This window comes from Pyrus communis, chromosome 3 (assembly GCF_963583255.1).
Source record: "Pyrus communis chromosome 3, drPyrComm1.1, whole genome shotgun sequence".
NCBI classification, from domain to species: domain Eukaryota; kingdom Viridiplantae; phylum Streptophyta; class Magnoliopsida; order Rosales; family Rosaceae; genus Pyrus; species Pyrus communis.
Genome location: NC_084805.1, coordinates 16,205,334 through 16,228,739, shown reverse-complemented (window position 1 = coordinate 16,228,739; position 23,406 = coordinate 16,205,334). Strand labels below are relative to the sequence as shown.

The window sequence follows — 23,406 nt, the reverse complement described above, 5'->3', positions numbered from 1 at the left end:
GAATCTCCACTGGAAGAACTTGAACCCACCATTTCTCAGTGAGTATCAATAAACCAACCAATAAAGGAACCGCATTTATCCCTTCTGGGAATTTTCAAGGAAGATCCTCACTCACAGTTTACGCCCCTCTTTTGGAATCAGACCTAAAGCTCTGATATCATGTTTGAAATGGTACCAGGCATGGTATTTTAGGTTGATTAAAAACACAAAGATTGAAACTTTATGACAAAATATTGTAGAGAAGAGAATGAACGCAGAGGATAGAGAATGCTCAGTATGCTTCAATAAAAATCCAAGAGAGAATATACAAGCCTATATCCCTAAATCAGTCAAATGCTCAAATCCTATTTTTTAGGGAGCAAATACTAATCTCCAGCCATTCAGGCCATTGAAGGCTACGATCCTTCCACTTGGAGAGGATCAAATAACACAATACAATCCTAGACAGATAAGAATAACAGCTGTGTAGGTTTTTAAAAATAGAAATTAAACTAGCTGTTACATATTTAAGTCTAACGGCTACTACTAAAAATGACAAGTTCTTCATCTCTTCGATCTCAGTATTCTCTTCAGCTTCTTTATGCAGGATTGTCATCTGCAGCTCAATATTAAGCTAGTATGCAGCTTAATTCTCAACAATAACTTCAATTTTTGGTAGAATCTGATTGCAATCACAAAACACTCTCACAACTAACTTTGTTTATGCATGTTTATGTTTTGTATGGGATTAGGACCTTGACTCCCTTGTAATATCTAAGTACTTCATGTCGTTTGGTGGCGGATTAAGGCAATGTGCAGGGGGCGAGTTCAGCAGAGCGTACTTGTCCACCTTTCTCCATGTTTTGGTCACCAGATATGGGTATATATCACCACTCCCCTCTTATTTTAATCTCAGCATCTCACCAGAAGTAGCAATTCTAGTTTGTGCCTACATGGTTTTTGGCAGAGCTAAATCATCTTTTCAATTTCTGATGTACATAGGTGGACAACAATCAAGGGCGCACGCATTTCTCGAAGGCCTATGTTGGCATTCGGGGATGGAGCTCACATTAAGTTCTCGGAGAAGAAAAACTGAGATATTTTTCTAATTCAGTTTGTCAAAAATGGTCAAACACTTGTCTTGATGTACCTATATATGATTAAAACATGATGTGCAATATATATGTTGTTATAGATGAAGTATGAATAAAGCCGAAAAGACGTAAAATCTGAAGTATAGAGTTGGAATAATTAAGGGCTGGCCCTAAGCAAGTGGGTGATGTTCACTAGCTAAAAGGCCGGCCCTCCAGTTATCGATTATATCCATTGTGAGGCTAAACTCACCTTCTTACCTTAGTGTAGATAATATTATTTGTTCAATAAAGAAAACAAAAAGAAATTATAAAGATTTTATTAAATAGAATTAATAAAGTTGTTGATGCACAAAATCGGCGAAGACTTTGGTACAACAGAAAGTGTCAAGTTTGTGACCTTCGCTAGATTGCTCTGGTCGTTAGTGTGGATAAGTATGTAAATGAATAGAGATAGGGAAGCAAACAACACAAGATGTACGTGATTCACCCAGATTGGCTACGTCCACGGAGTAGAGGAGTTCTCATTAATTGTGAATGGTTTACACAAATACATAGGTTCAAGCTCTCTTTTAGTGAGTTCTAGTGAATAGTTTAGTACAAATGACATTAGGGGTTATTGTGGGAGAATGATCCCCTTTTATAGAAGAGAGTTTCTAGCTTTGTTCTGACATTGACACGTGTCGTGTTGTGATTGGCCTCTGATATTAACACGTGTTGCGCTATGATTGGCCTCTGATACCGACATGTGTCGCGTTGTGATTGACCTCCTGGTTGGAGGAAAAGTCTTGTAGGTCCTTGACGGTATACTGTTGACCGGTGCTTAGTAGTTTCGGGATTGGTCAAGTATGGTACAAACAGTGCTCCCCTAAGTTCCCGAGTGAGGAAAGCTCCTCGGTTGGGAATTACAAGATCCAAGCCATTGAGTAATCACGAAACTTCCAAGTACCGAAGTGTGGTGTCGCATTCACTTGCCTTCTCTATCCTAAGTAGATGTGGCATCTTTTCTTGGAAGTACTTTTCCTTCATCCAGGAGTGGTATCTTTAGTTGGCGTTGACGCACAAGGTAATGTATCATTTTCATTTGAAGCTTACTTGTAGTTTTGGGTTTGGTCAAGTGCGATACAAACCATATAGTAGAAGTTCCCCAAGTCTCTAAGCGAGGAGATCTATTGAAGGAGGTGACAGACAAGGTAAGCAATCAAGGTTCCAAGCAATCAATCTCATATTGGTAGGTTGATCTTGGGTTTTAGCTGATTGTACTCATTCTCCCTGTCTCTCATTCAGCAACAAGGATAAAGAGAAGAAACAGGGAGAAGATATGATATAAGGTACTCTTGTTTTTGGAGAAGATGGATGAATCGGCACATGCTTTGTTGTACTTGACTTTCCACATGTGTATTCTTGAATTGGGTTGGAGGGTTTTCTGGCTTCCTCCAAAGGAGCGAGCCGACTCCAGAATTTGAGGATTAAAACAAGTCCGTCAAACCTGGAGTATGTTCGATCCTGATGATATGGGATACTTTTGCTATTTGACAAAGTAGTAGATGTGGTATGGCTAAGCTTTGTTCTTCGACAACGGTGTTAGCAAAAGGCTGTTAAGGCTTCTCGATCTCTTCAATTAGAGCAATGATGTCGAGCTTGGATTTTTTATTTTGTTGAAGTTTGCTTGTTGAAACTTCGTGGGTGGACCCTGTAGGTTGAAGTAGTGCTCCCTTAATTTCTTGAGTGAGGAAAACTTCTCGGTTGGGGACTTGAAAAATCCAAGGCACTGAGTAGTCGTGAAATTTCTGAGTACCAAGGTGTAGTGATATATGGTAGGAGTCCCCCAAGTCTCCAGTCGAGGGAGGTGTCTTGCTAGTAAGCAATTTTCCAAACAAAACTTCACCATTTTCCTTTCTAAGTGGTTGTCCAAAACTCCTCCTTCATATATATTTGGTATGAAAGTTGTTAGGCCCAAAGAAATGGAGGCCTAGGCTCATTTCTTTCTTTCTTTCTTTCCTTTTTTATTTTTTTTAATTTTCGATTTTTTGAATTTTCGAAAATGTTTTTTTTTTTTTTTTTTATTGGATGAAGCTTTGATGTTGAAGTTTTGTAGGTGAAGCTTTTGTGTTGAAGCTTTGTAGGTGAAGCTTTTGTGTTAAAGCTTTGTTGGGCACCATAAACTGATTTTGCTTCACACTATCTTGATTAAGAGTGTGTGAAGCTTTTGAGAATTGTAGTTGCTCTCCATTGATGAAGCTTTGTTTGATGTTGAAGCTTTGTTTGATGTTAAAGCTTTGTAGTTGAGAGTTGAACCTTTGTAGGTGAAGTTTTGGTGTTCAAGCTTTGTAGTTGAGAGTTGAACCTTTGTGGGTGAAGTTTTGGTGTTGAAGCTTTTGTATTGAAGTTTTGGTGAAGTTTTTTTTTTCTCTCCTCACTCAAATGGCAACCTAATCTCCTCTCCCTGTTCTACCCAATGCTTCCAATTTTCTTACGATCAAATTAGATCGTACGAACTATCCCCTTTGGCATGCCCAGATGTTACCCTTGCTTCGAAGCCGAAATCTTGTTTCCTTTGTGGATGGAACAAGCAAATGCCTGCCTGCATTCCTGAAAGATGATGTTGGCAACGTCACCGACTTGGTGAATCCTGATTTTGACACCTGGTTACAACAAGATGCCATGGTCATGTCATGGATCAACTCATCCGTTCATCCTACTGTACTAATAGCCTTGATTGGGAAGACTAGTTCCCATTCTTCTTGGACCACTCTTCGTGAGAGATATGCCTCTCAATCCACCGGTCGTCTTCTCCAGCTTCGTAGTGAGTTAATGAATACTCATAGAGGTGATTCTTCCATTTCTGATTTTTTGGATAAAATAAATTGTCTTGCCGATACATTGTCACTCTCTGGTGCTCCTATATCCGATTAGGATTTAGTTGCTGTTATACTTAACAATGTTGGCCCAACATATGAAAGTACAGTTTCCTCCGCTCAAGCTTGTGAGGAAGCCATCAACTACAGTGCACTTGAAGCCCTTCTCCTAGGCGTTGAACGCAGGCAGAAGATGCACTGCTCATTTGTTACAGAAACTGGACCCACAGCTCTCGCTGCCACTCGAGGTGGTCATGGTGGCAGCCACGGCTATCGTGGTCGTGGAACGTTCTCTTCATCTTCTTGTGAAAGACGTGGCTCATCATCAAATATGAGAAATTAGTACATGCCTGCCAATCCAAATCATCATCCTGGAGCTCAGTTCCGTGCTGTCAATGATGGACTTCTTGGTGCTCCTCCTCCTTCTGGTAATTCTTCTGGATGCATACACTGCCAAATTTGTCGCTATCCTGGTCATTCTGCGATTGATTGCTACAATCGCTTAAACATGGCTTATAAAGGCCGTGTTCCAGCACCCAAACTCTAAGCCTTTGCTGCTGCGGCACCATTGTCTTCTGCCTCAGCTCCTGCAGTTCAAAATTGGCTATTTGACTCCGGCGTAAATGCGCACATCACCAATGACCCTGGACAAGTTAATAATCCACGTCCTTACACCGGCTTAGATCATGTCAACGGAGTCGTGGGTGGAACAGGTTTGGATATCACTCATATTGGTTCCTTTTGCATTCACACACCCACACACCACACCATACATTTAACCTTCCCAATACCTTACTTTGCCTTAATGCTTATACTAATGTCATTTTAATCCATCAATTTACCAATGATAACAACTGCTCCCTAACACTTTACCCTACCTCTTATCATGTCCAGGATCTTCACACGGGGAAGACCCTTTTCCACGACCGGAGTAGGAATGGTTTCTACACTTTTTCAAATGTCTCATCAAATAACAGTGGTGTCCATGCATTTGTAGGAAGTAGAGTGTCAAATACTATGTGGCACTCTCGATTAGGGCATCCATCATCAAATGTTTTGAAGTTTTTAATTAATAGAAATAAATTACCACTTAGCGGTAATGTAACTCCTGACTTTTGCCACTCATGTCCCCTAGGTAAAAGCCATAAGTTACCATTTAGTTTGTCTACTTCTGTTTCCTCTTTTCCATTAGAAATTATTCACTCTGACGTATGGACTTTTCCCACTTATTCAATGAATGGTTTTAAGTATTACGTTGTGTTTGTTGATGATTTTTCTCGTTACTCTTGGCTATTTCCTTTAAAATTAAAATCGAATGTGTTTGCTACATTTGTGTCAATTAAAAAGCTTGTTGAAAATATGTTTACCACAACCATCAAATTGTTTCAATCTGACGGAGGAGGAGAATTTGTAAACAATCATTTCAAACAATTCTTCGCTAATCATGAGATTAATCATCGTCTTACATGTCCTCATCACCCTGAGCAAAACGAAATTTCTGAAAGAAAACATCGTCATTTAGTTGAAACCTGGTTAACATTACTTGCTCATGCCTCTGTCCCCACCTCTTTTTGGGATGAGGCGTTTCACACTGCCACTTATCTAATTAATAGGCTACAAACCAAAGTTTTAGGTGATGAGAGTCCTTTTCAAAAATTGTTTTCAAAACCTCCTCAATATGATTTTTTAAAAGTTTTTGGTTGTGTTTGTTTTCCATATCTTCGAACTTTTAACACAAACAAACTTGAATTTCGATCCAAAAAAATGTGTTTTCTTAGGTTATTCCTTAAACCAACAAGGATATCGGTGTTTAGATTTGTCCACAGGTCGCATTTTTCTTTCTCGCCATGTTATTTTTTATGAGAAGTGTTTTCCATTTAAAGAAACCACTCCTACTATGGCTACGAATTCATCAACAGTTTCCCCTATCCTACATATTGATTCACACCCTTTATCTCTTCAACCTTATCCTCCACTGACTCCACCGCCTCACTCCAATCCTACTCATATTAACACTCCTCAAACCACCCCACCTGTCCCATCTCAACAAAACCCACCTCATCCATCATCTCTCTCCATAAACTCACCAACTACAACACCAACTCAACCATTACCTCAAATGCACACCCCAACACCCTCTCCTACCCTTGCCGTAGCACCTATCCTAGAACTCTTACCTGTGAATGCAAGTTTACCAACTACTTCTATTGGTCATCAAATGATCACTCGAGTAAAGGATGCCATAAGGAAACCCAATCCTAAATATAGCTTTCACACTGTTTTAGCTAACGATATTATTGAGCCGACTTGTTTTTCCCAAGCCAATAAGTCTCTTGAATGGAGAATAGCTATGGCGGACGAGTTCAATGCCTTGCAACGTACCGGAACATGAACTCTCGTTCCCGTTCAACCATCAATGAATATACTGCCGAATAAATGGGTCTATCGCATTAAAAGAAAATCTGATGGTTCCATTGAGCGATATAAAGCTCGTCTTGTTGCCAATGGATTTCATCAACAAGAAGGTATTGATTACAGTGAAACATTTAGTCCTGTTGTGACTCATGCCACCATTCGTATGATATTGTCCATTGCTTTACACTATCAATGGCCCATTCGACAACTTGATGTCCACAATGCATTCCTTCATGAAACACTAGCTAAGGAAGTTTACATGTGTCAACCTTCAGGTTTTGTTGATCCTCAATTTCCTTCTTATGTTTGCCATTTACGCAAGTCATTATACGGCTTGAAACAAGCACCTCGTGCCTGGTTTCAATGTTTTTCCCATCATCTTGAAGACTTGGGATTCATTGCTTCCGTTGCCCACTCTTCCCTTTTCACATTCTTCAACGGGAAAACTGTGGTCTACTTATTAATTTACGTGGATGATATTCTTATTACAGGAAATGATACTTCACAAATTTCCAGTCTGATTGCATAACTCGGCAATATGTTCTTTATGAAGGATCTAGGTCCTTTAAGTTATTTTCTGGGGATGGAAATAAAGCGTACTTCTCAGGCCATGTACTTATCTCAGTCCAAATATATTCTTGATCTTTTCACGAGGACAAATATGGCTGATGCAAAGCCACTAACCACTCCCGCTGCTTCTGGACGTAAACTCAGCTTATATGAGGGTGAACCTATTTCTGATGGCACTACATTCCGAAGTGTGGTAGGTGCTTTACAGTACTTATTTTTCACACGTCCAGACATCACCTTTGCCGTAAATCAGGTATGCCAATACATGCATTCTCCCACTACCAGTCACTGGGCAACAGTGAAGCGAATTCTTCGATATTTAAAAGGCACTCATGATCATGCTCTAGTCTACACACCCAGTTCCTTGGCGCTTACAGCTTTTGTCGATGCTGATTATACGGGTGATCCTGATGATCGCCGATCCACAGGTGGCTATTGTATTTTTTTTGGGGGGTAATCTTATTTCATAGAGTTCCAAGAAGTAACGGGGTGTCTCTAGGTCCAGCACAGAGGCCGAATATTGTCAATTAGCATACACAGCAGCCACTTTATCATGGTTTAGACAACTTTTTCGCAACCTTCACTTATCTGTTGCACCTCCACGTCTATGGTGTGATAACATAAGTGCCCTAGCAGTTGCTTCCAATCCAGTCTATCAAGCACGCATGAGACATATTAAAGTCGATTATCATTATGTTCGTGAAAAGGTTGTTCGGAAGAAAGTTGACGTGGGATATGTGGCTACTACAGATCAACTTGCTGACTTGTTAACCAAAGGCCTTTCAATGTCTCATTTCTCATATCTTCTCTCCAAGCTTCCCGTTCATCAGCGCCCGTTAAGCTTGCGGGGGAGTGATAAACCATATCAGCCGTACAAGTCGAAAAGTGTGCCAAGTCAGCAATCCAGGTCATCTATGTTTGAAATCCCAGCTCCCGCTATTCAAACAGATTGCCGTAGTTAAATATCAGTCAAAGGATATCTAAACAATCCTAGCTTATCTACATCTCTTTGTAATCTGTTTAGTCCTAGCTTATCTACATCTCTTTGTAATCTGTTTAGTTGTTTTGCAAATCTGAAATACTTGTAATCTGTAACAAACATATTCATGTAATCTCTATAAATATGAAGTCATTTGACTCACTCATAATTAACTGAGTTGAGCTTATGCAATTCAGATCTTCATACCCTAGTTTAGTTTCTTTCATTACCTATGTTAGACTAAATATACAAAAAAGATCAAGACACATGAATCACAAATCAACAAGATACAAAACCATTTTCCATGTAAGAAGAACACAGAAGAAAAACTCACCTACAAAAGCTCCAACACTCGAAGCCATGGCACCAAAACTCTTAGTGAACCTTATCCTCTCTTCCAGAAAACAGAATGCTCGACTCGCAATAGGTTTCAGTCCAACAATGAGCGTAATATCTATGAGAACAGAGACCGCTACATATAGAATTATAGATATACAATCCTTGTTAAAACCAATAAGAATTTTCTATTAAAATCCATAGGAAACTGACGTGTTTCCTTGTCTGGTGGGAAACCAATCCCAATTCTATAACATAATCCATTAATAGCTCGTAGGGTAATGGTAGGAAAACTAAATTTGGAGACAGTTTTGAAAATTAAAGGACATGGAAGTTGATGATTGGTTTATTACTTAAACGTTGATAAATTGTTTATTTCTATTAATGACACATTATTATTCTCCAAATTTAGTCTTCTTAGCAAAATTGGTCTCTAAATTTAGTCTTCCTAGTATGTCATACAATTGGATTGACGATTAAAAAGTTCCATCAGATATGATTGAGAAAACTTTGCAACAAAAAACTTTCCAACAAATTAGATGAGCTGGCCAAACATTAAAATTTATAATCTATCATTTTCTCACACATCTTCTCGAAACAAGTGAATTTGCAATTATCGGAATTTTAAGTGAATTTTCACATGAATGATTTTTCAATAAAGAAAAAAATGAAGAGTTTGAATCATAGTGCTTAAGAGCTTAAAATGCAAGTATTATCACGTCAAAGTTAATTATGTGTTCGTCTTAAGACAACGGTCCAAGACAGGATAAGGATTTCTACTTTTCACTATTGATAAGTTTTCAGGGTTGCCATATCTTTGTGGATTAGGCCACACATGTCATAAGCCTGACAGATCAAACACGCCCGTGCTCGCATTCTGCTGTGGACAACGGTGCCACCACACACTGTTGGGATATATATGTATGTTTGATTTGCCTTTAGGTGTTTGGGGTGTCAAGAGAGCATGTTCAATTCCTGTTTCCTTTTCGTTACAGCCAATGTTTACATTTCAAGAAGAAAAGGCTTCCTTGCCTCCAAGTACACACTTCCAAAGGGATTTTAGCCCATTGTGTTTGAATCTTCGGGCAACATTGGAGGAGTGTGGAACAAAACTACCGAGTCTACCAAGATGCAAACCCGTAAAGATTTTTACCAGCTCTCAGATTTTCCATGGAAGAATTCCACAGCTAGCTGTAATTGGACTCTCCGAGAGTATTTCCAACTTATACAGCTCCAAGATGAGATGCAGATGGCTAGCTGAGCTTCTCGGAGGCACATTTAAGCTACCATGCATAAAAGAGATGGAGAAAGATGTGGAAAAAATGGGACGCATACGCGAAGCGATACGCTTCCAGCCAATACTACCGGAAATCATGCGTCGGCGCCCTTCCATCTGTGGTACAATGACCAGTTGTACAAGGACATGGGATGGAATCCCAAAAGAAAGAAGGGACTCTTTGCTGAATTGATTGAGCTTTATGGCCCCATAGATTATGCTTCCTCTTAAAATGGTCAACAGGGACACAATAAAAGATTAGTTTTCCTTCTGTTCGTATTTAGGCAGCGTATCTTTTAACTAAGATGACAGTTTTGTTCCTGATTTGCATTTTATATTCCGACCAAAACGAGAGCAGGCAATGGGGTTAAATTATGTCACCTTCAGTTCGAAGAAACTGAAGTATTAAGGGGTTTTCGAAGTCTTTTTTGTTTTATTTTAGGTTGCTTAGACAAACGAGCGCGTAGATTTCAATTGAATTCGTTTCATCACGAGGATCACATTAAAGGTATGGTAAACTGGAATTCACAAGAATATATACAAAGTAATGTTCAGGTTCTTTTTTCGTACCCCAAAATTATCAATGAATATAATAAAATCGTGTAATCAACTAATACAAATACTGATCCAAATGTGCAATTCGCAGCTGAAACCTCTCTTCGGCTTGTGGGAAATACTCGGTCTTTGATGTGATTCAATCGAATTGATTTTGCCAATCTCAAGTGGCCAGCTGAAAAAAGAAGGATTATACAGTTTTAGGCACATTCTAAAAGCTGGAAACATGTTCATAGTTTCATATATAATCGCATCTCTAAATTTAAATAAGATTTTCGAGGGAAGAAAACATGTGACAGTGACAGTGACAACATTTAACTTTTCATACAGCTTCATCGGCATATTCCAACTTGTCCTTCAAGAGCCTGAGTGAAAATATTTTGCAGTTTACGAAAAAATAAAAACGGAAAAATACAGCATGAGAAGAATTTTGAATGTCGACTAACCTGAGCTGTCTGAAAATCCCTGTGCACGAACCACCACGGACCTGATTTTGACAGATATCTGAAGGGAAAACAGAAGAAAAACAAAGATACGAATAAGCAGCAACAAAGATAGTGATGATGCTGATAAACGTAAAAAACAAATCTGAATAATCATTTTGCCTTTCCTACTAAAATAAGCAAATGCCGTATTCATATTTCAGCAGCAATCGAAGCCTTAGATTTATTATCATCGGGAGTTATGAACCAGCAACTTACTTAAAGTTGGATTGGTTATCGAAAAGAGTATATATTCGCAACTAATGATGATAATCAAAATTTGACATGGTAAGTTATTACCTGGCATAGCCTGCGACTGCACGCAAGCCCATGAAGAGAGTCAAACCCAGCCAAACTCCATGAAGGCCAAAGACAGAAGGAGCGTATAGCAAAAATGCGGAAGATATTGCCCCCACTACCATCTAGTGATCAATAGAAATTTTGTCAACAACAAAAAAAATGAAATATGCACACTTCCGTAATAATAAAGACATGACTGAATAACTTCGGCTCTTCAAAGAGAGCAGCTTACCATGGAGCGAGCTGCATATGCAAAATCTGAAACACCATAATGGAGGCCATCAAAAACATAAGCTAGAGCATTCAAAGGCTGACTAGCACTGACAAACTGGAAAATTAAACATCATTACCTCTGTTAAAGACATCTGCACTTGCATAAATCTAGATTAATATGCCAACAAGCATAAATTTGAATACGTACCAATATACCAGATCTAACAATTGCTAATACTTCAGGATCGTTGGTGAACAATGTAGCTAAAGAACCAAAAGATACTCCCAAAATTACAGACAAGGAAATACCTGTGAACAATCCTATCTGAAAAAACATTCACGTAAATTTATCGTATTTGAAATCAAGAAACTACATATGCAACATAACAAAACTACAACACAAATAAGTCAAAAAAAAAAAAAAAAAAAAAAACCTTTAACACGGAGTCAGCAACTTCTTTCACAATTTTGTATTCACCTTTTGATAAGTAACTTGCAATCAGGGCCTGCAAAATGAGACATTTTAGCCATGCCATATACAAAGACACACAATTCTTACAAACCCCAATTCGAGATGACAAATATCAGTGAATTTTGGTGAAACTAATACTTAGTCTTCACATACTGATTGAGTTACCAATATGGAAACCAATAGATACAGACTACGATGATCAAAACAGCAGAGTCAGTACCTGACCAGATGCAGCCATTGCATCAGTTAGAAGGGATACAGCCAACCATACTTGAATACATATCTGATGAGCAGCCATAGCTACTGGACCTTGACGAGCCGCCATTGATGTTCCCAATGTCAAGGTTGTAAGACAAGCAACAGTTCTTCCAAGAAGAAAGCCACCTACATCATATTAGGTAACAAATTTTGAATGGGTAGATGAGAGAATTATATCTGGGGTAATGAAAAAAGTTTAACAACCAACACAAAGACAAAAGAAAAGTTAATATACACTGCCCTGATACGTGTGCACTGAATCGGAAGTAAAGTGAACTACTATGATAGTCAAGAAAATCAATGAATCAGAAGGCTGGAAAAAAGCTGTATATTTTCAGATAGATGAGAGCGTAAAACGTTAAATAAAAGGAAATAAAACTTACCGGATTTAATGTATCCACCAAATTGCAGTGATCCAACCTTCGGAGGCAATAGTACAGCTCTCTTATTTAGAAACCAGATCATTAAAAAGGTGACAGTGTATCTGAAAAACAGAAATTCCATAATATTCATTTTCTAATTACAGAGAAAACAAAAGTTAATATTTACAGAAAATGTATTGAAAATCACATACTGAGATATAACAGTGGAAATAGCTGCACCAGTTGCACCCAAACGAAAATAATATATAAGGAGCGGTAACAAAAACACGGCTAACAAATTACCAATACCTGCACAAATAACAATACAGTAATTAACTGGAAGGACCACTCAAGCTTGATTAAAAACAAATGGAAATCAACAAAGTTGGAGACAAGACTGTAGATACACTGTGCAAGAATAACAGACCAATCTTGTTTGTGTTTTATATGTATAGTACGGGTGGGGCGTGTGTGTGTGTCTACACCTTATAGAAAACTAGACTTTCCATCAGATTATTTCATATTCAATCAAAAGATGCCAAGGGCCATTGGACACATATCACAAATATATAGCATTGTAGTGGATAAAAAAATGTTACACCACTTCCCCAGTGCTCTCCCCTCAGCAAGATGCTGATGACAATAGATTAACCAGGCATTTCTGCAGTCACACATGATAAATTCATACTGCTATCTATAAGGGGATGTTTTCACTTGAACATTTAAAGTATATATAGCCAAAAACTTGCCTAGACATAGTACTGGAGTTTTTGTATCCTTAAATCCACGGAAAACTCCTTGAAGAGCCAAAGACGCTACAACTGCGGGAGCACCAAGTGCTCTTAGTTGAAGAAATAGTTGTGCTTGAATGCGCATAGGTGAGTCCTGTGACATTCGGGGAAATATGAATCTTCCTTAAATAAACAGTCAAAGATGAGAGGGGAAATCAGAAAATGTATGAGCTCCCCCCACAACCAAAAATAAAAAACCAAATTAAGTAAATTGCAGCACAAGACCTAGAAACTTGTACAGTAATTGTTCACATACATATAATTACATTTATGTATACAAAAAATAGAAAGTTTGTATAATTATGTAAAAAGATATAAGAAAAAGCAGACAAACAAATCAGTATGAGATGTAATTTTAGATCAGGTAACCTACTGATGATATGCCCATCGTATTTAGAAACAACCCAGATCCCATAGACAGGGCCACGGCCTCAAAAATTCCAATCCCAACTGCTAACAATAAAGCTGTAGACACTGAAGATAGCTGCTTTCTCTCAACGACTCCATTAACAGGTTTGGGTTTACCGTCTAGGTAACCATTTTCTGTACGAGAATTAGCCGAAATCAGATAGCGAAAAAAATAATGTTAAGTAATCTCTGCTCTAATTTAGACATAAAGACCGACCAAATATGTGTGTAAAACAAAGATGACCTGGGAAGTAAAACAAAAATTTAACTTCACCTGAAATAGAACCTTTACTTTCACTCTTAGCAAGGTCTTCAGCAACAAATGATGTAGCAACACCGAGGAGGGGGATGTTAAATATCTTTGAGATATAATTAAAGATGTTAATTGAAATACCAGCTGAAGCCAATTCCACAGAACCTACGGAAAAACAAAAGAAAATTAGGTAACAGCTCCAAATTTAAATCAATTGTACAGTGCTTAGTCATTGAGGACGTTTAAAGGAGTGAAACAAACCCAAATTGCCAATGTACGCAGTCTCCATTAGTTGTGCTAATGGATCAATGGCCTGACCCAGAATTGCAGGTAAAGAAAGCATCAATAGCTCGCGTTTGATATCTGGAGAATATGTTTCACTGCTAGGAATGTTATTCAACTCGTTAACCCAAAACAAACATAAAACAATGTTTAAGATAACTCCCCAACACCTAAAAACTAAGAATAATAATAACATTTTTAGAGAATCGCTGAAATGGACAATTCCCAAAAGCTATTGATAGTATTACTTCTCATATAAGCTTCATACATCAAGATCAAGTGAATATAAACAAAATTAGCTTGCTTGCCCTTATAAATCAATAACCACATACGAAGGGAGGGACTAGAGGATGAAGGGATTGGGAGACTTCCAACAAAAGTAGAAAAATTTATCTAAAGCTATCATGCTCAGTTACCACCCACTCTATCAAATTTGAAAACAAACGTATGAATCTCTTTGCAAGTAAAAGGCGCAGTTCAACTTAGACAGATCAGTACCAAGTATTTTACAGAAAAAGCAACTTGCAACTCCATTAACGCGCCTATTTCATGTTCAATTTAAAAAAAAAATGATATAAAAATAATAAAACAAGAGCATCAATCATGAAAAAAACAAGTACAAGAACAATAAAAGCAACAAAAAATTTACACATAACAAGATCCTGTAGGCTATAAGGTCTTACAGGTCACCAGTCCCCCCACTTATGGGAGCTTCCTCTTCTTGTAAAGCCAACTTCCCTTCAACCTCAAAGGATCCCACACCCAAATCCGAACTCAACTGATTCGCCACCCCCGGAAAACAGGGTCTTCTGCGGCGTGTCACTAGCGGCAAGCACAGTGGTCTGCGTGTGGCAGACAGATTACATCCCCCCATAGCATTGGCATTGCTCAAATCCTTCCTACCACTTCTTGCTACAATATTACTATCTTCCCTTGTGTGCAATGGATTAAAAAACCTGGACTTTCGAGTTATCGGGTTACCGTCTCTGGATCCGGCGGTTAATCCGTTAGAAAGGGCGCCACTTCTGAATTGGGTAGCCGCCATTTTCACCAGTTCGTGTAATTCCTTCAAAATCAAACGGAAAATCCAAAATTTTCGTCAGGATTTCCGAGCACTAGGGTCTTAACAACAATAAATAAACTTCAATTATGCAAAAAGGAACGAAATTTACACAACCAAACGATCATTTCCCACTTTCCCGAAACAAAAATTCAAATTTGTGAAAGCCAAACTCCGCTTCGGGAAAAGAAATTACATCACATTTGAATACAGAAAATAAAACTGCATAACAATTGTATAAAAACGTGCACCCCACGCAACTAAACGGAATAAGGCGGCGGCAATTGGGAAGTGAAAAGGGAGTTGGGAGAACAATCTGTTTGGTTCCCGGGAAATTCTGCAAAACAGGGGAAAAGAAAAACAGAAAGTAGAGAAGAAACAAGAAGGAGGAGTCACCTTTGTGCAGAAGAGAGAGAGAGAGAGAGAGAGAGAGAGGGATTGAGATTATTGGGGGTCTTGAAGTGAGGAAGAAGAAGAGGAGGAAAGAGAGAGGGGGTTGGAATGTCGGTTGAGAATTAAGTGAGAGAGAGAGGTGGGGCGGGCGGGTCCAAGAGTGGTCAGTGGCTGGGTGTACATTTACACGGCTGATTCCGTACGCCACTGCAAATGATAGAGGGGAAGGGAGGGTGGTCACGAGGCTTTGGCTTTCACTTTCGCAATCATCGCTCTCAGGATGTTAAACCACGTGCCGCGCTATGAAATGACACCTTTTTTGTGCCACGTTATGCAATCACCGCACTCAAGTGTTACTAACCATCACGCACTTATTGTTAATTTTTATCCTACTTTTCGTTTGCTTTATTTGAAATTAATGAAGAATTATGTGAAAGAAAAAATGATTTACGGAGTGTATTATTCTTTCTCTAATGATAAACGGGTGCAGAAAATCATTTCTCTTTTTTTGTCCCGCCATGTAACTACCACTTCACATGTATAACATAACTGATGAAGGGTTTAAAAGTGGAGTTTGTATGTTACTAATAGTTTTAGTGTTTTCTTCTTAACGCAAATGATTATTGTTTAGTGTAAAAATACAGTTAGAAGAAACAAAACAAAAAAATAGAATTATATGGCTAAATCGAGAAAACGGTACTAAACGTTTACTTATAAGGAACGGAAACGAGAAGAAAATGAATGATTTAAAATTCATGACTTCTTCTGAGTAGACATTTACCCATTGAGAAGAACATGTCACGATTCCACCGTTGAATATAGCAATTAGTAATCATGTTAAGTAAAAAAGGTTGGTTTATGTTTTGATTTATTAGAATTAGTGAACAATAATGGCGAGATTCAACTCCATTAATATTTAGTTGTTATATGATCAGTAAACAGATTAATGAGAATGTTTATTTTGCCCATACCAATTCCTTACTTTTTCATATTCTTGAGTTATTAGATTCATTTTTTTTTTTTCATTCTTATAAGTAAACATGTTTTTTTATTAAAAAAAAAAAAAATATATATATATATATATATATATATATATATTTGTTGAAAAGTCTCATGGGCAATGAATGCCCACAGTTTCATTTGTGAAAGTCTTCTGCATGGGCAAAGTTTTCAATGCCCATGCAAAGTGAAAGTGGAAAATGAATTGTAATGTCAGAGGACGCGTTATAAATTTCAAGATGCATTAACTGCATCAGTTTGGAGTTGCTCTAAAAATAGAGCACTCCGCATGTAACAGAAAAAATAAGAAGAAGAAAAACAAGAGAGAAATATTAGTAACATCATCTATTCCTCTGCCTTTTATTTATTATCTGCATGTACTATAGTTTTTGTGTGGCATTTTACATCTACCTTGCACCTACCATTTAAAAGGTTATCTCTCAAACTTTAACCCTTTTATAACAAGTAATCAGCACGAGTCTCTAAATATAATTATTCTCTCATCTCTCTTCGCCGAACGAACGAAAGAAAGAAAAAAAAATGTTTCCTTTAAGGTTTTTACTGTTCATCTTCTTCCTCTGCCTCAACTGCGCCGTGTACCCTTGCGACGAATTGTTTGCTCCATGCCTGCTCTTAGTTCTCCAACTAACGGTTAAATACATCTTTGATTACTTGTTTGGTGTAGAGATTGATTACTAACCCAGTATTTATTTATGTTAATTCTACTGCAATCCAAGATGGTGCGGTACAATCGTCTATCTTGAACTGCAAATTTATTCTTACTGCGATCCAAGACGGTGCGGTATCATCGCCTATCTTGGACTGCAGATTTAATTTTACTGTTATTTGAGTGGAGCGGTATAATCGCCCACCCTACCCTGCATATCTGAATTTACCTGCTGTTTAATTTCATTGCAATTTTATGTGGTGCGGTATAATCGCCCACGCTGCTCTGCATATTTAATTTTCCTGTTCCTTGAGTGGTGCGGAATAATCGCTCATTCTATATTACATTATTTCAATGAGAATGGTGCGGTACGATCGCCCTCCTCATTCATCCTGAAAATCTCGAGCCAGAAGTTTCGAGTGCTTATCATTTTGGCCTGAAGATCAAAATGAAAAATTTGTAAGAACCAGAAGTTCTAACATCATATTCCTCCAGGAACACATATTATTGCAAGTTCTTACACATCTTATTTTCTTTCAGAAAAGAAAATGGCGAACTTGGCGAAGCTTGAATTTGCTGCCCTGGATATTACCGGGAAGAATTACCTGACCTGGGTACTGGATACCAAGATCCATCTGGAAGCAGGAAATCTTGGAGATACCATCAAGGAAGAGAGCAACTCATCCTCTCAAGATCGGGCAAAGGTCATGATTTTCATTTGCCGCCATCTTGATGAGGCGCTAAAGAGCGAGTACTTAACGGTTGAAGATCCGTTAGCTCTCTGGAATGCCTTGAGAAACAGATATAATCACCAGACAACGGTGATTCTTCCAAGGGCCCGTTATGAGTGGACTCATCTGAGGATCCAAGGCTTCAAGTCAGTGGCAAAATACAATTTTGCATTGTTTAGAATTACATCTCAGATGAAGCTCTGTGGGGGATATTATTACTGAGGAGCATATGCTGGAAAAGACTCTCAGCACATTTCATGCCTCCAACGTGCTCTTGCAGCAGCAGTATAGAGCGCGAGGCTACACTGAGTACAACCAGCTGATATCTGTGCTCTTAGTAGCTGAACAGAATGATGAGCTCCTGATGAAAAACCATCATTCCCGACCTACTGGATCTGCACCATTCCCAGAAGTGAATGTTGCTTCCCTCGAAGTGAACGCCACATCCTCTGGTGGTGATAATCATAAACGAGGACGTGGCCACAAGCGAGGTCGATGGAATAGGAAAGGCAAGAACCATGGAGTTCAGTTTCACAACCAGGTTCCGAGGCATAATCCAGGCCCGAGCTTCAAAAATGCGAATCGCCACAAAGGCAAAGCTCATATGAACAATGCTCCTAGAAACTCTGAAGGAGTCTGCCATAGGTGTGGTGGCAATGGGCATTGGGCGCGTACTTGTCGTACCCCAAAACATCTAGTGGATCTGTATCAAGCCTCCCTCAATGAGAAGGGTGTCGAGACCAACTTTCTCGACCAGGCTAGACCAATGGATATACCTGATCCAGTGTTCGACTTATCAAGGCAGTTGAACACAACTCATCTAGATGTTCCAGAATTTATTGTGGAAAGGGGAAATGAAGTATACCGATCCGATTGAATCATTGATGTACTTTTATTATGCTGAACTTGTAGTATTTTCAGATTCAATAAAAGTGGCATGTAAATTTCTTGTTATAACTTACTTTTAACTCTGATTCTCTTACTCAGAGAGCATGGATAAAAATTGTGGTTATTCTCAGAACATGAGAAATGGCGGAGATATTTGTCTTGCAGACAGTGCAACCACACATACAATACTTCGTGATCGAAAGTATTTCTCAAGCTTAAGACTTACAAGAGTAGGGGTAACAACAATATCAGAACCTTCAGATGTAATTCAAGGTTCAGGGCAAGCCCAGATTATGTTACCAAATGGAACAATATTGTCCATACATAATGCATTGTATGCTACTCGATCTACTCGAAATTTGTTGAGTTTCAAAGACATACGTTTAAATGGATACCACATTGAAACAAAAAGTGCAGAAAATGTGGAGTATCTATGCATTACCTCCAATGATACCCAGAAGCGTATATTGGAGAAGTTGCGTGGTATGTCGAGTGGATTGTATTATACATACATAAGGACAATTGAATCACATACTGTCATGAACCAAAAGTTTATTGATTCAAAGGTTTACATGCTTTGGCATGACCGTCTGGGTCATCCAGGATCTACCATGATGCGTAGGATCATTACCAACTCTAATGGACATCCATTAGTGAGCAGATACATTGCTACCTTAAATGATAACCCTTGCAAAGCTTGTTCTCAAGGGAAGTTGGTAATTAGACCATCACAACTAAAGGTTGATGCTGAATCCCCATCATTTCTGCAAAGAATTCAAGGGGATATTTGTGGGCCTATTCAACCATCATGTGGACCATTTCGATATTTTATGGTTTTGGTTGATGCATCTACCCGATGGTCACATGTTTGTCTTTTGTCTACTCGGAATGTAGCCTTTGCGAGACTTCTTGCTCAAATAATTAAGTTACGAGCGCAGTTCCCAGATTATCCCATTAAGTCAATCCGACTTAATAATGCTGGTGAATTTACGTCTCAAACCTTTGATGATTATTGCATGACATTGGACATTGATGTTGAACACCTTGTTCCTCATGTCCATACTCAAAATGGTTTAGCAGAAGCATTGATCAAACGGCTTCAGTTAATAGCTCGCACTCTGCTTATGAAAACCAAATTGCCAGTCTCTGCATGGGGACATGCCATCTTACATGCTGCATCATTGGTTCGATTGAGACCTATAGCCAACCATCAATACTCTTCAGTACAACTCGTGTTTTGGACATCAGCCAAACATTTCCCATTTACGAGTTTTTGGTTGTGTTGTTTATGTGCCTATTGCACCGCCGCAATGCACTAAAATGGGAACTCAACGTAGACTGGGAATTTACGTGGGTTTAGATTCACCATCTATCATTAGATATTTGGAACCCTTGACAGGTGATATGTTTACAGCTCGTTTTGCTGATTGTCACTTTGATGAGACAATTTTCCCGTCGTTAGGGGGAGAAAAGACCATTCCAGAAGAACGGAAAGAGCTGACATGGGTTGTTCCCACCTTGTCTCATTTTGATCCTCGCAGCATTCAATGTGAAAATGAAGTGAGAAGGATCGTTTATCTTCAAAGCATTGCCAATCAAATGCCAGATGCATTTAATGATGCTATGAAAGTGACAAAATCAAATATATCAGCTGCAAATGCACCTGCAATAATTGATGTCCATATTGGACAAAATAAAGTGGCAGCGAATGATTCATCTGGTGCACGCCTGAAGCGTGGTAGACCCCCAGGTTCAAAAGATTTAGCCCCTCGAAAGACAAAGTCGAGGGTACAACTGAATCCAAATGAAGTCATTCAGGAAGAGAAAATGAATGATACATCCACAATTCATAATTCTGGACTTCCAGAAAAAGAAAATGTCCTTGATGAGACATCTGTCCCTGAAGAGACAGAAGTACATGAAAGCAAAGAAATCTCCATAAATTATGCATGTACAAATGAATTGTAGGATCGGAATGAAATAATCATTGATGATATGTTTGCATTTGCAGTAGCCACTAAAATCATCTTAAGTGATGATATTGAGCCCCGCTCTGTTGATGAATGCAAACAGAGACAGGATTGGCCTAAGTGGAAAGATGCAATCCAGGCAGAATTAAATTCCTTGGAAAAGCGGAATCTTTTTGGACCAGTAGTCCAAACCCTGCCTAGTGTAAACCCCGTGGGTTACAAATGGGTATTCACAAGGAAACGCAATGAGAAAAACGAGATCGCAAGATACAAAGCACGACTCGTTGCACAAGGTTTTTCTCAAAGACCTGGAATTGATTATGAGGAGACATATTCTCTTGTAATGGACGCAATTACGTTCTGTTACTTAATAAGTTTAGTAGTTTCAGAAAGACTTGACATGCGACTTATGGATGTAATCACTACGTATCTATATGGAGAATTAGATATTGACATCTTTATGAAAGTTCCAGAAGGACTTAAGTTGCCTGAAACAAGTAATAAACCACGAGGTATGCTCTCGATCAAATTGAGGCAATCATTGTATGGTCTGAAGCAATCTGGACGAATGTGGTATAATCGTCTCAGTAAGTATTTGATCAAAGAAGGGTATATCAACAATGTTATTTGCCCTTGTGTGTTCATTAAGAAATCCAATTCTGCATTCGCTATAGTGGCAGTATATGTTGATGATATGAATCTAGTTGGAACTCCTAAAGAGCTCAATAAAACTGCTGAATATCTGAAAAGCGAGTTTGAAATGAAAGACCTTGGAAAAACAAAATATTGTCTCGGCCTGCAGATCGAGCATTGTGCTAGTGGAATTTTGGTCCACCAATCAGCTTACATTGAAAAAATTTTGAAGCGATTTGGTATGGACAAGGCTTATCCACTAAGCACGCCAATGGTCGTTCGTTCTTTGGACATTAAGAAAGATCCATTTCGTCCAAAAAAAGATGATGAGCTGGTCCTTGGTCCAGAAGTACCATATCTGAGTGCAGTAGGTGCTTTGTTGTATTTAGCACAATGTACTAAACCAGATATAGCTTTTTCAGTTAATTTGTTAGCAAGGTATAGCTCTGCTCCAACAATTCGCCATTGGAAGGGTATCAAAGATGTATTGCGATACCTTCGTGGGACAACAGACATGGGTCTCTTCTACTCAAAGAACTCCACAGATGACCAGGTCCTTGTTGGATATGCAGATGCTGGTTTCCTCTTTGATCCGCATAAAGCCCTCTCACAAACTGGATATGTGTTTAAGAATGGAGATACAGCAATCTCATGGCGCTCAACCAAGCAAACATTAGTTGCTACATCTTCAAATCATTCAGAAATACTTGCTTTACATGAAGCAAGTCGTGAATGTTCTTGGTTAAGATCAATGATCCATCATATCCGGAATTCATGTGGTCTAACTTCGAAGACAGACAATCCAACTGTCATCCATGAAGATAATGCAGCCTGTGTTGCCCAAATGAAGGAAGGATTCATCAAGGGCGATAAGACTAAACACATATCTCCAAAGTTTTTCAGTGCACATGAGCTTCAGAAGGCTAAAGTTATTGAAGTCAGACAAATCCGTTCAAATGAAAATCTAGCAGACTTGTTCACCAAATCTCTACCAAAGTGCACATTTCAGAAGTTAGTGCAAGGCATCGGATTACGTTGACTTACCAAACAGCTAAATTTGAAGAATGCGGAATCAGGGGGAGATACATATCAGGGGGAGCATCCCTGATACATGCCTGTTGTACTCTTTTTCCTTCGATTAGGATTTTTCCCACTGGGTTTTTCCTATCAAGGTTTTAACGAGGCAACATAAGCATACTTGACACTATATCAACGATCCAGGAAAAGTTGTACTCTTTTTCCTTCGCTATGGCTTTTTCCCACTGGGTTTTTCCAAGCAAGGTTTTAACGAGGCAACTCATGTTGATATGTGGGCATCCAAGGGGGAGTGTTGAAAAGTCTCATGGGCAAAGTTTTCAATGCCCATGCAAAGTGAAAGTGGAAAATGAATTGTAATGTCAGAGGACGTGTTATAAATTTCAAGATGCATTAACTGCATCAGTTTGGAGTTGCTCTATAAATAGAGCATTCCGCATGTAACAAAAAAAATAAGAAGAAGAAAAACAAGAGAGAAATATTAGTAACATCATCTATTCCTCTGCCTTTTATTTATTATCTGCCTGTGCTATAGTTTTTGTGTGGCATTTTACATCTACCTTGCACCTACCACTTAAAAGGTTATCTCTCAAACTTTAACCCTTTTATAACAATATTATATATTCTTTAAATTTATGAACAACTAATCACCTATCAATTGTTCGTGGCCACATCAATAAACCACTTCACGTGTAAATAATTGAAAAATACTTAATTAGTTGCCCACTCAATCAAAGAAATGCTTAATAAATGGGTGGGTTACAGTTACTGTATTAAAATTCTTGTTTCAATTATTATACCAAATTTTTGATATGACAAAATCTAGTACTATTACCATTCCAAATTTTCGATATACCAAATTTCTATATGCCATAAAATTCAGTTGGCATGACATGAAATGGTATTGTACCAATTGAGTTTTTTTTTTTTCTTTTTTTTTTTTTTTTGTATGCAAGTAGCCCACATATTAAGATGAAACTTAATACCATCTTTGTTGTAGAGGAATTTGAGAGAGAATGAGAGAATTCTATTGGAGAATTTCTTAGTGTGTTACAATGTGAGGCATAATCACCTTTAAATAATGGTGTGGCTATCTTGACAAATTACAAAAATCACCTGTAATTCAATAAGGAGAATCAATTGCCTAATC

At 38.4% G+C, this 23,406-nt stretch overlaps 2 protein-coding genes across 3 annotated transcripts; one reads left to right on the top strand and one right to left on the bottom strand.

Annotated features, from left to right (window-relative positions):
• Positions 1-10,002: 10,002 nt before the first annotated feature.
• LOC137729417 (protein DETOXIFICATION 45, chloroplastic) lies at positions 10,003-15,584 on the bottom strand. Of its 2 annotated transcripts, XM_068468362.1 has the most exons (16): positions 15,053-15,584; positions 14,564-14,946; positions 13,860-13,978; positions 13,620-13,763; positions 13,311-13,480; positions 12,896-13,031; positions 12,359-12,455; positions 12,168-12,268; positions 11,747-11,910; positions 11,489-11,560; positions 11,263-11,379; positions 11,074-11,169; positions 10,842-10,963; positions 10,506-10,563; positions 10,369-10,424; positions 10,024-10,234 (listed from the first exon to the last, which is right to left on the bottom strand). In XM_068468362.1, the coding sequence occupies exons 2-15, from the start codon at positions 14,923-14,925 to the stop codon at positions 10,392-10,394; spliced, it is 1,791 nt and encodes a 596-aa protein (XP_068324463.1). In that variant the 5' UTR covers positions 14,926-14,946; positions 15,053-15,584; the 3' UTR covers positions 10,024-10,234; positions 10,369-10,391. The 2 variants fall into 2 exon arrangements, with proteins under 2 accessions (XP_068324464.1, XP_068324463.1); XM_068468363.1 differs by lacking the exon at positions 10,369-10,424 and having other exon boundaries at positions 10,003-10,234.
• Positions 15,585-17,547: 1,963 nt separating this feature from the next.
• Positions 17,548-18,607, top strand: LOC137728293 (uncharacterized). The gene is made up of 3 exons (XM_068467123.1): positions 17,548-17,820; positions 18,011-18,142; positions 18,461-18,607. Exons 1-3 carry the CDS (start codon positions 17,548-17,550, stop codon positions 18,605-18,607), a joined length of 552 nt encoding a protein of 183 aa, XP_068323224.1.
• The last annotated feature ends 4,799 nt before the right edge of the window (positions 18,608-23,406 follow it).